Source organism: Mixophyes fleayi, chromosome 3, assembly GCF_038048845.1.
Source record: "Mixophyes fleayi isolate aMixFle1 chromosome 3, aMixFle1.hap1, whole genome shotgun sequence".
Classification (NCBI taxonomy): Eukaryota; Metazoa; Chordata; class Amphibia; order Anura; family Limnodynastidae; genus Mixophyes; species Mixophyes fleayi.
This window is the reverse complement of record NC_134404.1, coordinates 187,096,423-187,117,284: the sequence shown is the minus strand read 5'-3', so window position 1 is coordinate 187,117,284 and position 20,862 is coordinate 187,096,423. Positions and strand designations below refer to the sequence as shown.

The following is a 20,862-nucleotide window of genomic DNA, read 5'->3' as shown; positions in this document are numbered from 1 at the left end:
TTTTATTTATAGGGCGCCACAAAATGCCCGCAGCGCTGTATAGGAACAAATAGTAGGACAGTACAAGGTATAACAGTACGGTACGATTAACAGTTAACACTATAACTCAAGCAGGTCAAATCACAGCTAATAAGAAAAGGTTAAAGGATGAGGGAAATTGAGCAGGAAACCTGTGCCCAAGAGTGTTGGTGCAGCTAACAGCTTAAGAGCCTCAGAAAGTTGCAGAGAGAAGCAGGAGTGGAGTCAGTGGGCAGTTGGCACAAGAAGGAGGTTGGCAGAGTAGCTGGAGAACAAAGTTAAAAGTGGTGGAAACAGGAGGAGAGAGGACCATGCTCTAGGTAAACACCTTCTGGTGCTTAACAAACTATGGTTGAAAGTACTAAAAAAACAAATGCCAATGTAAAGAGTAAGATGCAACAGTAAATTATGGACCACAAATATGAAAAAGTGCACTGCGGATAAATGCAAACTAATATTGTAATATAAATGCATATAAAACATCATATAAAATAATCTCTTGTAAAACCATATTAAATTTAGTGTAAAATGCCTGGATGTATACAAATATAACACCATTGGAGTTGATAAAGCTGTCTGATATTATATTGGGTAGATCAGTCCAACTTCTCGCACAGTTCCGTGTGCATCAGACAATAATTACTTTCACAGACTGATGGCAGTACTGTAGCTCCTCCTCCGCTTCACAAAGTTTGTTTGCTAGTTCTCCCTGTGCATAGATAGATTATTTTATATGATGTTTTATATGCACTTATATTACAATATTAGTTTGCAGCGGGCTCCATGGGCCCTGATGCACCTCACCTGCTGCACCAATATTAGTTCCGCCACTGCTGTTATATAGACCCGGGAGTAAATGTATCAAGCCGCGAGCCTCCAGCGGGTCCGAAGAGTGGAGATGACTATTTGCCCCAGCCCTCCAGCACCTGTAAGCGATACGCCTCCATACAAGTGTATAGTCATCTGTATACAGATCCACGCTCCTAACTATATTCAGCCAACACTCGCCGAACCATTCCAAGTGTTAGAATCTAAACATAAAAGTGTGGATGTTGGTATTTTACATGAATAAAACAGACACATCCAACTGTACGTTTCTCCAAACTCAACAATGGTGCATGCATGATTGACCTGTACATGGCCAGATATATCTCTACAACATGCTATCTTCACAAAATACATGTAAATCATATAGTTCAAATTGGCCCTGTGTGTAAAGGTTTGTAACATGTAAATGATAAGGTATTAAGATATACAAAAAATAAATGTGCCAGCCCTTACAACTCTGCCACCCTAGGCTCGGACGAGTGTGGCCTGTTCACAAATTTGGGCCTGAATTATCCATTAAAGAATACAAATATGGACAATTTTAAAGTTTTATGCATATAGCAAACCGTTCACAAACCACATGTTTAGTCCCATGCTTGTTGCACATAGAGCACATATTTAGTAAATCCCTCACATCATAACTGTACTATTATCCGATCTTATGGAACTATTATAAACAACTCCTCCTGATGCAATGATTCAAACATTCCAGAATTATGAAACTCACTTTCAAAAGCTAATTATGCAGTTATGAATGGACACGGTCTACATGGATTGTTAGTGGCATAGTAATTCTTTATTTTTTAAATAAATTAATGTCAAATCTTAGGATAGGGGTAGTAGTAATAATGGAAGAAGGGGTATTGCTGAAACCTTTCAGGGCAGGTGTTCCTAAATTCTTTCTGCTGATAGAAAAGGCTGAATAATGATAAGAACATATGTTCACCGTGTACTCAGCAATCAATACAGAGCTGAACAGGGACAGGTTGCTAGGATTCCAGGAGTTTTAATACACACACCTATCAAAACACTATTGTCTCCCATACATAATGGAGATAATGATACAATATGAACGAAGAAGCAAATGTACAATCTTCAGTAAGTAAATCATAATTAGAGCAAAGCCACTTATACCAGTGTTCAAAAGATAAAATACTTCACATTATCCCTGCAGCTCCCTTGTGATGTAACTCCAAGTCAACATTGCACAGTTCAAAAAACTCACCCTCTGCTGCCTCAGCTGTTTTCTCCAGGCGCAACAGCCTGGAGAGTGTGGGATGTGGATTGGGCTGAAGGCAGGTTAACTACAATAATGTTAGTGATGCTGCCAAAGGGGTGGCAGTACAGTATGAATAGGGGAATTGGTAAAGTAGGGAGCTGCACAGCCACTAAAAGTGGGGACATTGGTTTCTACACAAAGTGCTAAAAGTGTTAGCAGGATATTCGTTATTATACAGAAATGTGACAAATGACTTTGGATCAGGTCTGGGTTCATCATGGCACAATATGGTCAAAGGAGTCAATAAAACAGAAGCCCACATATTGCAGCTACAGCAGGATATACCATTTAATAGCCACATCAAACTTAAACATGCTTATTGATTGTATGTATACAGAGCAATTCATGACAATGTTTACACTTTTACACAACTCTAATAAATTCAGTATTCTATTATTAAGTAATCACTTCCCATTACCAGGAGCTTCACCCTTTTATTGTCAACTAATACCTGTGAACAGCTAAGCTATATGAAACTCTACTACATTCCGTCAGTGGGTGTAACTAAACATTTGTGGCCACCAAACCAAAAGTGTTTAAAAGACCCTCATATCTCAGCCGAGAGAGAAAAAACACATATACACTTTAGGCTTATTCCCATAACATCCGTCCTCTCCCCTAGAGCTGAATAGAAACTGGCTCTTCAGAAGTCAGAGGAGAGGAAACCCCTTTAAAGGAAGACTGTAATCAAGATTTGATAATGTATTATGTAAAATAATTAAATATTGCAGTTTATTTTACACATCAAAACACAAAATGATAATATTTATCACTTAGCTATGGTGCAGTTGTATCAACAAAGCACAGCAACAATGTTATAGTAAATAAAAACTGGATTATTTACCATCATACAAATAACTTGAAACGCTCAATTACATGACACACTTATATAACCTATTTCAAATTACATTTCAAACAATTTTACTTTAAGTGTTGCTTGTCTGTTACCTGAAGACCAAAGTCTCACATACATAGGCTTAAATCCAACTTCTGCTGCTGGAAAGCAGTCAGCCTTCACTGGTCTTGGAAAGTCCATAAAGAGACTGTGCTGACACAGGGCATTTAAAGACAGCATAAAACAGGTAATACAAGTCTGGTTTTAACCATCTTTCCTACAGTACTCTGGGATCGCTGACAGTGAGAATACACAACATTCCCTGAGTTCTGAACTAGCAGAACTGTAGAGATCTCATGCCAGGAAACCCCTGCAGTTTGGGAGTCCCATTTAGTTTTGAAATCTCGCAAGTTATCAAGGAATAGAGAAGACCTAATACAGTGCTGGTAGGGGTCTTTGAAACTGCACAAATCACTGGCAAAGGACATCCACCGTTCTGCTAGTAGAGGGGATCGGGAGTATTTACTAAAAAAAAATAAAATCACTTTTGTGCAGAAATATGCTTTCAATTTTGACACGTAAACAAAAAAGGAAAAAAATAAATAAATAAAAAAAATCCTCAGTGTATATAAACAAAGCAAAAAACAAAACACAACTTCTTTTATTGCTCTGCTTCAAGGTACCCTTTTTTTCCATCCAATCAGAAGCATAAATATTAGGCATGTCTGATCATATTTATATATGTAAATACAGCAATCACTCTGCAACAAAATAGTGGCAGTGCCACCATTTACAGTTCTGTAAGAAGACAGCAATGATGCCTTATTTATTAACTACACAGTAATAAAAGAAGACTGGGTATTAACAAAGATATGATTAGACAAAGAGGTGAGATAGCTGTGTTAGGATCTACAGGTGCCACAGATTGCATAATGGTCCAGCCAGCCAGAAATAGGAAAAAGTGCAAAGTGGGCTTATATGATCCAGTCACACAGTGATTATGGTTTGTGGGTCCGTAGATTGATTGAGTATAGAAACAGAATAAATATAAGTTTTGTGGTAACTGTATGGAGGGGTGACAGTCAGCTAGAATAGCCTAGGGAGGTTAAGTTGTATAGTATTTATAAGTTGTATAGTATAGAATAAGCTTGCCTACAGAGACAAGTTTTCAGGAGGCTAGGAGAAAATCTTGTACGAGAGAGGGATTTCCACAGAGTGGGTACAGTCCTGTAATAGGGAATGGCGGCAAGTAATTAGTGAAGAAATGTAGGTTGTTCTGTTATATTAATGGTTTTATACGATTGTATAAATATTTAAAATTGGATTTGTTAACATACCGGCAACCAATGTAGGGACTGACAGAGGGGGCAGCAGTTAAAGAACACTTCCATGAAAAATGAATTTAACTGCTATATTATATTTTCATGTAAAATAGGTTGTTGGGTGAAAGTGTGGTTAGGGGGAAAACTATTACGGAGGCAATTGCAGCGGTCATTGCGGGAGACTGAGTGCATTTACATTTCTGCAGTGTCTTGTGTGATATATATGCACATTCCAAAGATGTTTTTAAGTGTATGTAACAGGACTGTGATAATGATTGGATGTGGAGAACAAAGAACTGTTCTGAGTGAAGGAAGAGACTTAGACAACGAGCCTGTGGGGTAGGGTTAATTGTGTTGTCAACAGAAATAGAGATATCAGGTAGGTAGCTGCTGTTGGGATTATTATTAGCTTAGTCTTTGAAATATTGAGTATTAGATGGCAGAAGGACATCCAAGATGAAATGGCAGAAAAACAGTCAGTAGCATGGGCTAGAAATTTGGAGATTGTTAAACATGTGTATCCACCGCAATGAGGCGATACTGAAATCCAAATGCCTTACAAGAGTCTGAACGCTGCATTCAATCCATAAACCTTTTAAATCTATGTTGAAAACGATGTCAAGGTTTGTATAGATCCAGACAGACCACTAAACGACCACACTGCAAAGGGCCTATTGTTTCTGGTTGGGTGAAAATGACACACTAGTCAGAGGTCAACATTTTTTGCTACAACAGATTTCAGAAAAATGTTATTGTTTCCAGGCCATAATATAATAAATCTATTTTAAAAAAATAGGTTAAAATGACCATGTTTTATTATGCGGTCAGTCATGGGTGCCGACACACCAGCTAAATTAATAACAGTACTGATACATATAGAATATGAAAGAAAATTAAAACACATTGTACTTAATTTTATTTCTTGTAGGAGGTACATCTGACAACATAATATTCCCATATCAGTGGGACATGAGCCTCACAATCACTAATCTGTGCTGATGGAGGATTCTACGCCTTCCACTATCTAATTTTCAGTTTGTGGCTCCTTCCCTGCCTCCAATCCGCTCCTTACATCATGATACAGCTCCTGTCACATGCAGCCCTTTCCTCACGATACAATCACACAGATGGACAGGTCCCATCTTCTAAAATCCGCTACGATAATCTGATTGGTTACAGGTTATTCTGTTCCCAACCTGGTCAATATTGTAAAGATCTGGACTAGCAGGAGATGAAGAATGACAACAAAAAAGTGTTCTGACTCTAGTCAAATACACTGTAAAAAGACATTAAATTACAATCTCCCGATAGGAATTTACAAGTATTTAAGAAAAAAAACAACAGCAACAAAAAACACAGTAAGATGATAAAACAAAGGGCATCATCCTGGACCTGGGATTATATGTAAATTCGATCAGCAGCAGCAGCTTTTTATATCTTAAGAAATTTGTCATAGAGAAGAATTATTATGTATTCACGCAGCTTATTTGACACAAAGGTGGTCTGCGTAGCAACAATGACACTGCCTAGGCTAATTCTAAAAGAAAAGAAACTGCATGTAAATCATGCTTAGAGGGCTAATCTACTCACTATGTATTTATATCAACAGAATCATGTAACCATGTAAACAAGGAAGCAATGAGTGCAAAGGCAAAGGGAATTCTCAGACATCTAATACAGACAACAGTGTATCATTAACCCTTCCAAGCAAGAGGTAGCTTGGTAACCATACATTTAAAAAATAAAAATAAAAAAATCTAGATTATGCTAAATCAGTACAATCAGATGGACATTTACTTGCAACATAAGAGTTAAATATATGGACAAAATACATCAATTTACACACTGCAGGTGTACTTGCTGCCAATTTTGTTTAGATGTTTTTTTAGGAAGATCAGCAACAACATTATTTAATAAATGTTATCAGCCAATTGTGTAAACAGAAAAAAATGAGGTTAAATGGCTAACTATTGCGTCACTCGAAAAGCGCATAACTAATGGGTAGCAACATTGTATAGAACGGTTGTCATGACAAGAGAGAGTCTTGTCATGCTTGCGTCTGATAAATGGGCCTCAGTCGCTTTAGAAAATGTATGATTGCACTTATCGGACACAGAACATTTGTTGACAGCAACGACTATGGAAGTACCAGGCAAACTGTTTTTGAATTCTTTAGTTCTAGGCTTGTTTAATTTTTGTTGGTTTGTATATTCGGGTGCTCATCTTTATTTAAAAGGTGGCATCCGACACCTACACCACTAAAATAGCCAATACAGAAAAAACCCTTACACCAGCGGTTTCCAAAGAGTGCGCCACGGCTCCCAGGGGTGCCGCGGCCAGTCAGAGAAAAAAAAACAAAAAAAACTTACCAATCCGCGTGGCGCCCGGGACCCAGCATCCTCCTCTCTCCCGCAGCGCACCCAACATTCAGCGACAAGCTGCGGGGGAGAGGCGGATGCTGGGTCCCGGGCGCCACGCAGATTGGTAAGATTTCTTTGTTTTTTTTTCTCTGGCTGGCCACGGCGGAGGGGGCAGAGGGGCAGGGTGGCGGAGGGGGCAGAGTGAGAGTGGCAGAGTGAGAGAGTGAGAGAGTGGCCAGAGTGAGAGAGTGGCCAGAGTGAGAGAGTGGCCAGAGTGAGAGAGTGGCCAGAGTGAGAGAGTGGCCAGAGTGAGAGAGTGGCCAGAGTGAGAGAGTGGCCAGAGTGAGAGAGTGGCCAGAGTGAGAGAGTGGCCAGAGTGAGAGAGTGGCCAGAGTGAGAGAGTGGCCAGAGTGAGAGAGTGGCCAGAGTGAGAGAGTGACCAGAGTGGCCAGAGTGAGAGAGTGGCCAGAGTGGCCAGAGTGAGAGAGTGGCCAGAGTGGCCAGAGTGAGAGAGTGGCCAGAGTGGCAGAGTGAGAGAGTGGCCAGAGTGGCAGAGTGAGAGAGTGGCCAGAGTGGCCAGAGTGAGAGTGGCCAGAGTGGCCAGAGTGAGAGTGGCCAGAGTGGCCAGAGTGAGAGTGGCCAGAGTGGCAGAGTGAGAGTGGCCAGAGTGAGAGAGTGGCCAGAGTGAGAGAGTGGCCAGAGTGAGAGAGTGGCCAGAGTGAGAGAGTGGCCAGAGTGGCCAGAGTGAGAGAGTGGCCAGAGTGAGAGAGTGGCCAGAGTGAGAGAGTGGCCAGAGTGAGAGAGTGGCCAGAGTGAGAGAGTGGCCAGAGTGAGAGAGTGGCCAGAGTGAGAGAGTGGCCAGAGTGAGAGAGTGGCCAGAGTGAGAGAGTGGCCAGAGTGAGAGAGTGGCCAGAGTGAGAGAGTGGCCAGAGTGAGAGAGTGGCCAGAGTGAGAGAGTGACCAGAGTGAGAGAGTGGCCAGAGTGGCCAGAGTGAGAGAGTGGCCAGAGTGGCAGAGTGAGAGAGTGGCCAGAGTGGCAGAGTGAGAGAGTGGCCAGAGTGGCCAGAGTGAGAGTGGCCAGAGTGGCCAGAGTGAGAGTGGCCAGAGTGGCAGAGTGAGAGTGGCCAGAGTGAGAGAGTGGCCAGAGTGAGAGAGTGGCCAGAGTGAGAGAGTGGCCAGAGTGAGAGAGTGGCCAGAGTGGCCAGAGTGAGAGAGTGGCCAGAGTGAGAGAGTGGCCAGAGTGAGAGAGTGGCCAGAGTGAGAGAGTGGCCAGAGTGAGAGAGTGGCCAGAGTGAGAGAGTGGCCAGAGTGGCCAGAGTGAGAGAGTGGCCAGAGTGGCCAGAGTGAGAGTGGCCAGAGTGGCAGAGTGAGTGGCGCCAGAGTGGCAGAGTGAGTGGCGCCAGAGTGGCAGAGTGAGAGAGTGGCAGAGTGAGAGAGTGGCAGAGTGAGAGAGTGGCAGAGTGAGAGAGTGGCAGAGTGAGAGAGTGGCCAGAGTGGCAGAGGGGGAGGGGCCAGAGTGAGAGCGTGGCAGAGGGGGAGGGGCCAGAGTGAGAGCGTGGCAGAGGGGGAGGGGCCAGAGTGAGAGCGTGGCAGAGGGGGAGGGGCCAGAGTGAGAGCGTGGCAGAGGGGGAGGGGCCAGAGTGAGAGCGTGACAGAGGGGGAGGGGCCAGAGTGAGAGCGTGACAGAGGGGGAGGGGCCAGAGTGAGAGAGTGGCAGAGGGGGAGGGGGGCAGTGGCCAGAGTGGCAGAGGGGGCAGAGTGGCCAGAGTGGCAGAGGGGGAGGGGGCAGAGTGAGAGTGGCAGAGGCGGCAGAGTGAGAGTGGCCAGAGAGGCAGAGTGAGAGAGTGGCCAGAGTGGCAGAGGGGGAGGGGCCAGAGTGAGAGCGTGGCAGAGGGGGAGGGGCCAGAGTGAGAGCGTGGCAGAGGGGGAGGGGGCAGAGGCCAGAGTGGCAGAGGGCAATGGCCAGAGGGGGAGGGGGCAGTGTGGCCGAGGGGGAGGGGGCAGAGTGAGAGCGTGGCAGAGTGAGAGCGTGGCAGAGGGGGAGGGGGCAGAGGGGGAGGGGGCAGAGTGAGAGAGTGGCAGAGGGGGAGGGGGCAGAGTGAGAGAGTGGCAGAGGGGGAGGGGGCAGAGTGAGAGAGTGGCAGAGGGGGAGGGGGCAGAGTGAGAGAGTGGCAGAGGGGGAGGGCGCAGAGTGAGAGAGTGGCCAGAGTGGCAGAGGGCAGAGTGAGAGAGTGGCCAGAGTGGCAGAGGGCAGAGGGCAGAGTGAGAGAGTGGCCAGAGTGGCAGAGGGCAGAGGGCAGAGTGAGAGAGTGGCCAGAGTGGCAGAGGGCAGAGTGAGAGAGTGGCCAGAGTGGCAGAGGGCAGAGTGAGAGAGTGGCCAGAGTGGCAGGGGGCGGCGTGAGAGGGGGCGGCGTGAGAGGGGGCGGCGTGAGAGGGGGCGGCGTGAGAGGGGGCGGCGTGAGAGGGGGCGGCGTGAGAGGGGGCGGCGTGAGAGGGGGCGGCGTGAGAGGGGGCGGCGTGAGAGGGGGCGGCGTGAGAGGGGGCAGCGTGAGAGGGGGCAGCGTGAGAGGGGGCAGCGTGAGAGGGGGCAGCGTGAGAGGGGGCAGCGTGAGAGGGGGCAGCGTGACTGGATGCAGTGGGGGCTGCATGACTGGATGCAGAGGGAGCAGAGTGTGTGGAGATGAAGGAGGTCACAGTGTGAGTTAGCTGTCAATTATTCTTTGACAGAAATATAATTGAAAAAAATATATAAAAATATTATTTTTCCTTGGATTTATGTGTATTATTTTTGCTTACAACTAAATAAGTATTTATGTCCTGACCTAAATACTTATTACGTTTTTTTGACCCAACTACTATTAAAACAGGACTGCTCGGTAATAATTTTGAACGGATGCCTTGAAAAAATTATGGAGACTAAGGGTGCCACGAACTGCAAAAGTTTGGAAACCACTGCCTTACATTGAATACTTGGTAAGTTGTAACAGTTACTAATGTCTTCTTAGGTTATGTACCCAGGAAACATACAAAACAATAAAACATTCCATACAGCAGTATAATGTTATTCTGGAAAATGCATAATAAAACAGATTTATAAAATACACAACAATTCAACATTTAACTTAAGTTTGTCTAGTACTCAATTGGATATGAGCAATTTGAATGCAACCTGCAATGATCTCTACCTTACTCCAAATACCGTTTTCGTACCTTCTGCATTTCTGCCTGCAAATTAGGTACTTCTAGGTCACAAATATTGGCATGTATAGGCTGAAGAAATAGTACCATCTCATGTGATCAGGACCTTTTAAGTGTCAATCAGACTGTCGGGCCTATTTATAATTCTGCAGCGATAAGAATGATTTTATATTGACACTAATCGCACAAAAGAAAATTAATTATTGAAACAATATATTAATAAAAGTATTACTGGGACAGCGATACCGACTTGGAGAAGTAAAACTTAACTTACCGATTCGCCGGGCCAGTCTTGGTGGATATACACATGGGTCATCCGGCTAACCAGTTTGCTCATGCACAGTTGATCTCGCAACCCAGGCTTGGGCTTTCAGTTCCAATTAGTGAACATAGATGAAGGATTGCAGCTGTACTTGTACCACCACAATCCTTGTTAAATAGGCTTTCCATGCCTTTTATGGGGAAGTTATCACCAGAAAGACCTGTCAAATCTTGTCATCAGTGGGAGTTACTTCTGGCGAAAGCAGTGGTATCACCAGCAGTGATCCTTTGACATATAGCGCTTCTCCCTATCTCCGATGAAAACACCAGTTTCGTCTGTGTACATGGTCTGTCTGTTCAACCGCAACGTCAAATGTAAAAATAAAGACCAGTGTGCCAAATGAGACCGTAAACATGTCCTTTTTTTATTTGGGTTTAGTCTGTGTTGCACTGCAGTGTATTTTGTGAACACATCTCAATGGGAGTGTACTGTAAACACAATAAGATGCATTTACATGTGTATTTCCCTCATGTGTCTGGCCTGAATCAGATAACTACTTGTCATAGATAGATGTTTAAAAACCACAAGTCTTTGTATACGCATCCAAACACATTTAATATGTACACATACAAGAAGGTTACGATTATTCTTTACTTCCATTTTAACATGCAATCAAAAAACACACTGCAAACACACGTCAATGAGTACATAGCATTAGTCTCTCTACTACTTACTGTCCAAAGCGGTTAGCCACATACGTGTCCCTTTATTTGGGATAAAATCGCACGGAAAAGATTAGATCAGTCATATAATCCTGTTGGCATTAGCCTGTGTGTACAGTTACTGGCAGACATAATCCTTTTCTACTCTTTCTCAATGTAGTTCTCCCGGACAGGTAGGCCTCAATTTAGCCCCGCCCGTGGCATGATGATGCAATTACAGCATTTCATCATGGGGGTCAGGACAATATGATTTGCTGTGCCATGACCCTCCCCCTCCTTGTACTCCCCACCTGGGGTCTCCTGGAGGGGAGATTTTTTAAGTTGCCAAGTATGGCAGACCGTTCACTTGGTATCCCTCTCACCATGTTTATCCCATGCAGCAGAAATTAATCTATCCGGTTCAAGAATTAGCAAGAGTGTGGAATCCTTGCATGTAGTTTTGGTTCTATGCATCAAAAAAACTGCCATTTATAAATATAATTATCTTTATTTTGCTGTCCCCCAAAACCTGCTGCCTGAGGTAGCATCATTGTAGAAACACCTGGTACACTGTGATTCCATTTTACCTTTGTTAGACCTTCCTAAGAGTAGAAGAAACATTAATGAAGTGCTCTTAATATGAATATTACTCGCTTAGATATACATTCTACTGTAGAGGATTTTTAAAGACAATTTAACACAGAAATTGACATTTTCTTACAAAAAAAAAAAAAGAACAATTCCCTGTCCTAATCCTGACTTTTCGACTGGATCATTGTTAAAAATAAATGTATAATGGAGGGACAAAAAAGCCAATTATGCTTGTTGTGACACGTCTGCACTGAGGGATGACAATTGAAGGGATCCGCCCCTTATAAATATAACTGTCAAAGGAATAGGACAGATATAAACACTTCCATTATTTTAGTCATATTAATGAGCTCAATAACACATTTCTAATATCCAGGGTTGGACAAATCCCAGGAGCCCGGAAGCAAATACACCTAAAAAAATAAAATAAAAAAAAATAAAAAATACTGCTGGTAATTAACTTTTGCCAGTCATTTCCCTTCATGTCAGTAAATAAGCAACTTCCGTGGGTCCTTAAAACATCCTTTTGGATAGCCAACCCATTTCGTCAGGTTGACATATATACTTAATGAAGTGGCCCCACACACTTGTGTGACTTTTGTGCCCGTCACGATAAAGAGTCAGAAGACATGTGATATTAGTCAATCCCACTGAATAATTAGAGACGTATTATAAATATACTCTTCAGCAGGTGTTAATAACTAAGTAAATAGTCAAATGTAAGATATCCCCTATTACTAATCTTGGTTTTGGACTGAAATGTGTGTGTGTGTGTATATAACCGTCACTATGAAATTCATGCAACCTCCTTTGAAATATTTCCTCATTCCGATAGTAGACGACTTTATGTAATATCCGTAGCACACAGACATTTTTTTGTCCAAAATGGTTAATTAGTAATCATGGCTTGCCCAACAATTTTCCATGATGACTATAATTATATTGCTTGATTAAAACCGAAAGGTATAAGCCAAAACATATTGTATCCATTAAATTGTGTCATGGTCTACAGGAAAATTAAAACTACTTAATCCCACTTGGCCTGGAATGCTTGTTGAAATGTTTGCATCATAAAACATATCTTTTGCTTCAAACAATAGAATTTTTTTAAAAGGTAAACAATACATCTCCATATTTCTCAGGTTTAAATCACCATAAATTCACCCTACACATGTGCCATAGTTAAATGGGATGTCTACCTTGAGACAATCTCTTCTCTTTATTAACTATACTTTGGTGTATCACTTCTACTGAAACAAGCACCGGATTAAAGCCTCTCCAGTTTTTTTTTTTTTTTTTCTTTTTTAACTCCAGTCCTCACACACTCCACCAGCCCATGTTTTGAGGATTTCTGTCTGTGGAACAGGTAGGATAATTACTGACCCAGCCAAGTAGAGAGACACTTGTGCATGATTAAACAAGAGCTGTTGGGGGTGTGTTAGGACTGGAGTTAAGAAACTCTGCTCTAAACTGTGCTATTTAGCTGGAACACTGCAGTCACCTATGTTTGGAGGGGAGGTGTTTTTGTTTTATTTGTTATTTTGTAACATAAATCACAGTGACTGGCTAGAAGGAGAATCTTGTTCACAAACATTTTACCTTTGTTTGTTTCTTCAGACTGCTATTAATTATGTATAATTCTGCACAGTTTCCAAATTGTCATGTGACTACAAGGGCAACCACAGTTACATGACACATGATGCTTTGCAAAGACTCTCTGAGCTCTGTCTGTCTGTCTCTAGAAGAGCATATGTAGCATTTGTCTTTGTTGTAGTCCTGTTATGCTTGGGTGGTTGGTTTTTAACAGAATACTGTGAGTAGATGTTCGTGATGCACTGTCCAAATCCTATGACGTTGGCAAGATGACATGGCAGAGGAGACTGGCCCTCTACCCCCAACCACTCAGCAAAGACGGCAAGAGCATATAAATGCTATATAGTATGTATATAGAACATTTAATTGACCGAGGTTATATTTGCAAAATAGACCCATCCATCTAAAGATCTATTTGTACATTTAACCCCTAACTTCCTCTCTTTAAAGTACAGTGCAGCAGGAAAAAAGTGAGAGCGATGTAAAAGACACAAACTCAAAAACAAAATCTCTCAAAATAATTCAAGAGAAATAAAACACTCTGTTTAAAAGGACAACTGATTTGTAAAGTCTCTGTCTAGGTTATAACACAGTGTAATGGAGTCTTTATCTCCCCTTCTCCCACAGATAAACTCAAATTAAAACACTCCATTGCTGTAAAACAATAATTTAAGGACTGCTGATATTACAGTCCTTGTACGTACGTACGTACGCATGCATATGTTTGCTGCTGAGAAATCAAGTCGAATATATATATTTTTTGACTTTGTAACTAAAGTGATAGATCACGACGGATCAGTGGATATAGTTTGATTAGATGGCATTTGACACTATATCCCACAATAAACTAATTCAGAAAATGAAAATAATTGGATTTGACTTATATATATAGTGATATGAATAAAGATTTGCCCATGGGACAAATGATAACCAGTGGAGTACTTCTGGGATCAGCCTGGGGTCTTGGTTTATTCTATTTAATCATTAGTGATATTACTTGTGGTCTACAAGGGAAGGTATCTATTTTTGCAGATGATACAAAGATTTGTAAACATTGATGATACACAAGAATGGGTTAAAAGAAATGTATAGTGATTTACATAAAATAGAGGAATGGTTTAAAGTGTGGAATCAGAGTGAATATATAACATTTTTTAAATAATGCATGTGGGACACAAAAATCCAATGAATACGAAATGAATTGTGGTGTCAACAAAAACAGAGGAAATGACCTTGAAGTTATAGTTTTAGATGATATGAAGATAAGTAAACAGTGGGAAAAGCCAGCTGAATCATTGGTTGTAGAGGAAGAAGTTTTAGTAGTGGGCAGACGGAGATATTGCCACAATACAGGTTACTAATAAGACCTCACTTCAAGTATTGTATACATTTTTGGTGGCCCTATCTCTAAAAAGACTAAAATAGACAAATCAACAGACAAGGGCTAGTAAAATGGATCAAGGGCTGCATGAAAAAAAACTTATGTGACATATGCAGCTTAGTGGAGAAAAGAGATATATTGCTGTGATATTAATGTTTTTAATATATTTAAATTGATCTATCATAAGTTCAAGAAGACCAAAAAAAAAAGAAAAGAAAAAAAGGAAAAATGGATAAGAGAGGATTTCTGGAATGGGACAAATTTAAAAATTGTAGGAAAGAAGACTGAAAGATGACATAAGCAGGAACTTTTTAAAAAGAAAACATAAAACAGGTAATATATAGATTCATTAGATAATCTCACAGCAGGTATTTGGGGGGCAAGAAAATAAGGGAGAAAAACTCACCACCCCAAAAACCCTCCATCTACAAAATAAAAACCACACATGGAGCTGTAGGTTATTTTCTGCCATCAAATTCTAGATTTCTGTAATAGCAATGTAGTCATAAAAGTGTACGGTTTACTCATGATCACAAGACTATTTACTGTTAAACAATTGATATAGCTAAAGAAAGAAGCTATTTATACATTGGAGTAGGGTAGAGCATTTCTAACTTTGAAATTGTCCTAGTGATGGCATAAGGCAAAAAAAACAACAAAAACGGAGTATCTTTCAGACCTCTACATGAAAGTGGGCAAAATTAAATAAGTAGAAGATAAAACCGACCTTTCTTGCAACAATATCATGAAAATTACAGTACACTGGGGTTAATATACCCAACTATTGAAAAAAAAAAAAAAAGTGAAATTTTATCGAAATTAACTGACCTGGCAAGCTGGCTCTTCCATCAAGTTCATCAACCTGGTACCCAACTTTGTGATGATGTCTGCTTAGCACCTGTGAAGTTTCCCACAGTTAGGCTGACATTCTGAGCAGAGATGAGGGAATCAAAGTTAAAATCTAGCCCATCTGCATCCATTAGTTCATTGCGAATGATAGTCTCCATGTCACATTCCAAGCTCCCATTGAAAATTTCCAAGTCCAAATCTGTTGGGAACTTTTCATGCACTGGAAGGTTCATGCCTGTGGAGTACAAGGATCCTGAGAGCGAGTCTGAGAGGGCTTGCATAGAATGAGCGACTGATGACTGTTGCTGGTGTTTGGACGAGTCCAAGTTGTTGCTGTCATTTAATCCAATGTTGTTTATGCTGTTTGACAAGGCACGGCTGCCACCAAGAAATGAGTTATGGGACTGGTGCTGGAGCAAGTTTTGGTTAACCAGACCTCCACCTTGGTTGGACGGGGCTGCAAACGACATCATAGGGTCATTCCTCAAAATGATATTCCTACGGGAATTCTGAGCAGTGACTGCAGTACTAGCTTGGGACATAAGAGGATCAGACTGTGTCATTAACACATCACTATGACTAGGGGAGTCAGTGGCCAGCAGGTCCTGTAGAGACTGGTTGCTGTAATGATTTAAGGAAGAAAAAGTTGCTTGCTTGTTCTCTTGGATGGTTTGCATTGGAGACTGGCGCAAAGAGGTCAAAGGAAAATTGAAGCTACTAGTGTTGTTGAAGCTACTGGATGGAGAGCTGAGGCTTGAGCCCTTAGTGCCATATGTAAAGCTGGAACTTCTCTGCATTCCCACAGTAGGAGGTGAGTGCTGAGAAGGAGTGAGGGTAATGTCATCTAGCAAATCATCCATAAGATTCTCTGCAAGACCATCATTCAAGTTCATTGTTCCAGCCATATCCGTTATCCTTGGCAATTCCACTGTGGATGGTTTACTTAAGGATGGAGACATACTGCCAGGGCTGTACAACATAGGAGATATAGGCGAGTCATCATCTTGAACATCATCAAGCTCAGTGGTAGCTGGAATTGGAGATAAACGACCACTTATCGTGCTGGCATTAGAGTTTGTACGAGAACGAAAATCTGTCCAGGTATCCAACTCATCACTACTGCGTGATGTGGGACTTCCTGGCCACTTAAGCTGTGAAGGGCTATCATCTGCAGCATCCTGGGCCACCGGCATGGATGCCTTTTTCTTTGCTGCTCTACCCCGGCTCTTGGTGTATTTGTTGCTGTTGTCCATTGATACAGCACGTCTTCGGGGAGCCTTTCCACCTTTTCCGCCTTCTGGATTGATCATCCACCAAGAGCTCTTTCCAGTACCCTCATTTTGAACCCGAATAAATCTGCTGTGCAGAGACAAATTGTGTCGAATTGAATTCTGATGGAATAAAAAAAAAAGAAAGGACAAGTTATATAGATATTCATAAGGCTTGTGAATACATTAATAGCTTACAATATCTTAAACATGGTTCCCCTTGGGTGGATTTATTTGTCATAATCACCTCTACTATCTTTAATTGGTGACTATACTATGATAATCATTATCCTTTCATTCACTATACACTGTCTTAGTCCATCACCTTGTTGTAATGGAATATAGAATTCTTTTTAGAATAGTTATTGCAAAAGAGGTAAATGATTATTATGTATGAATTATATTCCTGATTGAGGAAATAGCATCCAAGCAGTGAGAAAAAAGATAACAGATGCTCATTTTGTCCATATTAATAAAGACTTCAGCATAGAACTAAATAAACTGTAATCAGAAATATGAGACATTACATGTTTTACTACACAGTGGTAATATTTTAAGTCAACTTTTTCTTTTTACATTTTGCAAAAGTGTTAAACATTTTGGGAATGAAAAAGGTGCAAACAGCATAGCAGCATATTTAATATTGTGCAGATAACACAAATGTGCCAAAACCTATAATAACCAAATATTTGCTTTCAATAGTCTTTGGTTACTGTGGGTCTAAATCCTATATGGTTAGCCTGGGGAAAATTTCAGACAATATTGGGATCAGCTCTATGTGCGACTGTCAACTGTTGGTAAGTAGCTGTAACAAGCTGAAACCACTTCTGACAATGACGAGTGTAGCTGGTCCCTACCAGGGCCTGCCTAGAATTAAGCATTTTCCCCAATCAATCTCTTATGATTTTATTGCAGTTAAATACAACTGACCCATAAGACAACATTAATAATAATATATAAATACTACAATAAAATAAATGTTAATTCATGATATTAATGTGTTAAAAACTTGTCATATACCCATTACAATTATTGCAAGATACCTCCAAGGGAAGCTAATGTTACAACTAACAAGTTTTCCACAATTCCACGGGAGTAGCACATTTCTAAGGCCATCTATCTTGCCGGGATCCTGACCATTTGTCTGGACGCCAGCTGTAAGCACTTCTACACAAACAGGCATTTTTTCACCAAACGTAAACATGTGCAGACAATTTATAATTGTGAACAGCAGAAACATAAAAGCCCTGTGACTTTAAAAAATATCAGGAATTATGTAATTTAAACCCAGAAATAAACAGTAGATTTTGGCAGAGGCTGTGTCATATGACTTTCTTTGCAGTCTTCACTTACTGCAATCCCAGCCCACTGATCAGGGAAACCAATACCACACTCACCCTATAGAGCTTGCTTAGTATTGGCTGACCGGGGTTGCCTCTAGTAGGAAGGCAAAGCGAGGTAGCTGCTTCTGTCAGCAGGGTTTGGGGGAATTAAAAATTAAGGAATGTAATGAAGCTCTTAACACTATTTTTAATTTTCCTCTGTATTCATCTAATGTAAATATACACAAACATTTTTCTTGGACTTTGCCCTAGTCTCTAGTACAGTAATTAAATACACTATATATATATATATAATATATATATATATATATATATATATATATATATATATATATATAGTGTATATATATATATATATATATATATATATATATATATATATATATATATATATATATATATATATTTATATTGAAAATTGCAAATACTTATAGGAATTAAGAAAAATGTTTATAGGAAATAAGAAAACAGCTAATCTGATCTGGTTAGCTGGGTATATCACACAGCAAATACACCTTGGATGCTTCCAATGGAGATGTTTTATTTATATATCTGTCTACTATATATCTATCTATATATCTATCACAATAGGCCATCCTAGTGTACTGATTTTAAAAGAATGTATAAAAAATAATAATAATAATATAAAAACACATATATAAAACACAATATAAGAAGCTTATATGTGATGTCTAAATAGAAGAGAAAGAGATTCTATGTGCACGACATCTTCACGGCAAACCGGCTCTCTGTGCATATCTGGAACAGAGGGCTAACACCGCTTGTGATAAGTATTGCCAAAGATCAAATGGCAGAGAAGTTGCAATGATAACTAAACAGATAGAGGAGGCTACACGTGTTCTTATATAGTCTAATACATATTATGGGTACCGCTCTGTGCAAGCAAGTAAATATGGGCAAGACCAGAGGGAATCGGCCAGATTGATTGCCTATTGCCTAGTACAGGCAAAGAGCAGAGGCAGGGTTTTGAGCCCACCTTGCAATACTGAATTAATGAATTGTCAAATCAGTAGAGGTAGGCAGTCGTGAAACAGCACATGTCATTATAAAGTTACCAATTACTTCCCTGCGGGGAGGGGAGAACAGGAATTGGGTACAGTCTATATGTCCTCAGCAAAGACGTGAAAAAAAAAAGTATAGAAAACATAAAAAGTGAATAATACCGCCCACATCAATTACAAATAAATGAGGCGTGACATGTACTTTGATACATCATAATCATCATCAATTATTTATATAGCGCAAACACATTCCGTAGAGCTTTACAATTGGGAATAAACATATTAAAATAATGCTGGGTAATACATGCAGAGAGGTTAGAGGACCTACTCGCAACTTACAATCTGTAGGACAATGGGAGTCTGATACATGAGGTCAAGTTCCACAAATTGCATATTGGTCCAGCTAGAATGCAGAGTTAAAGAGTGCCTAGTGGGCCATATGATCCAGTCACACAGCAATGTTGGTCAAGGGGTCAGTTGTTGTCTTGTGTGAACTGTGTAAAGGTGATAATAGGGTAACCTAGGGAGATTAAGAGGGTGGTTGAAGAATATTATAAGTTGCCTGAAAAGGTGGGTTGTCAGAGAACGCTTGAAGATTTGAAGACAAAAGGAAAGTCTTGTTGTGCGAGGGAGAGAATTCCACAAAGTGGGTGCAGCACGAAAAAAGTCCCGTAAGCAGGAATGGGAGCATGTAATGCGAGTGGATGAGAGATGCAAATCTTGTGCAGAACGGAGGAGTCAAGTTGGGAGATATTTTGTTGAAGTATTCAGTGAAAAAGAGGCAACATATATAAATATATATATATATATATATATATATATATATATATATATATATATATATATATATTGACAGAGTGGTTCAGCATAAGTCTTGTGTGAGATATGTGCATATTCTGTAATTTTTTTTTTAGATGTATGCAGCATGATTTAAATAGAGTCGATGTGGGAAACAAAGGATAGTTCTGAATCAAGGATCACACCTAAGCAGAGAGATTGAGGGGTGGCTTTTGTTGTCATGTTGTCAACAGAAATCGAAATGTCAGGCAGGTAACTTCAGCTGACGGGTGGGAATATTCTGTTTTTGAGAGATTGAGTTTGAGTTGGTGAGAGGGCATCCAAGATGAAATGACAGAAAGAATTAGTAACGCAGGACAAAACAGATGGCGAGAGATCAGGAGAGGGTAGATAAATGATAGAAATGATCGCATAGAAATGATCCAAAGGAGCGTATTAGTTTTTCAAGAGAAATGGTATAGATTTAGAACAGCAGAGGACCCAATACTGAGCCTTGTGGTACTTCAACTGATAAATGAAGCTGAGCAGAGGTGGATCCAGATAAATTTACACTGAAAGAGCGATTACATAGGTAGGATGAGGACCAGGATAGGACAGTGTCCTGAAGACCTAGGGATTGTAGTTTTTGTATAAGAAGAGAGTGGTCAACAGTGTCAAATGCAGCAGAGAGATCCAGGAGAATTAAAAGAGAGTAATGTCCTTTAGTTTTAGCAATGATCAAATCATAGACTCCACACTCCTGCATTGACTAAGGTTGTCAATGTGGAGTGTTGTGAACGAAAGTCTGACTGAAGAGGATCTAGTAGGTTCTTTGCGGAAATAAAACGTGTGGGGCGATTGTAGGCAAGTCTCTCTAGAAGCTTGGAGGGGCATGGGAGCTGCGGAATGTGACGCAGTCAGCAATACACAAACAGATCATAATACAAATATTGGAGCAAGAGAACAAACAAATACCTTATGCAAATCAAATCTATATGTGCTGGTGCACTAAAATATAAGAATAAAAAGCAAGAAGAAAGAAAACATAGTAAAATAATTAGTGAAACTGTATGAATGCACCCATATGTGAAGTAAATCTTAAAAATATTGGTCTATAGATCGATTATTGATATTGAAGAAAATGACTCCATATTCCAAAGACTTTAAAGTGTGTAGTTCATGCTGAAGTGCATGAACTATAAATAAAGGCTAAGTACCAACATAAAAACCAAAGA

At 40.7% G+C, this 20,862-nt stretch overlaps 1 protein-coding gene across 1 annotated transcript in view; it reads right to left on the bottom strand.

Moving 5' to 3' along the window:
- Nucleotides 1–20,862, bottom strand: part of FOXO3 (forkhead box O3) — a 95,596-nt gene that overhangs the window by 11,552 nt on the left and 63,182 nt on the right. The window contains exon 2 of the mRNA XM_075202883.1: nucleotides 15,197–16,608. Within this exon, the coding sequence (XP_075058984.1) occupies nucleotides 15,226–16,608 (1,383 nt within the window). The 3' untranslated portion in view covers nucleotides 15,197–15,225. The remainder of the gene's footprint in view (nucleotides 1–15,196; nucleotides 16,609–20,862) is intronic.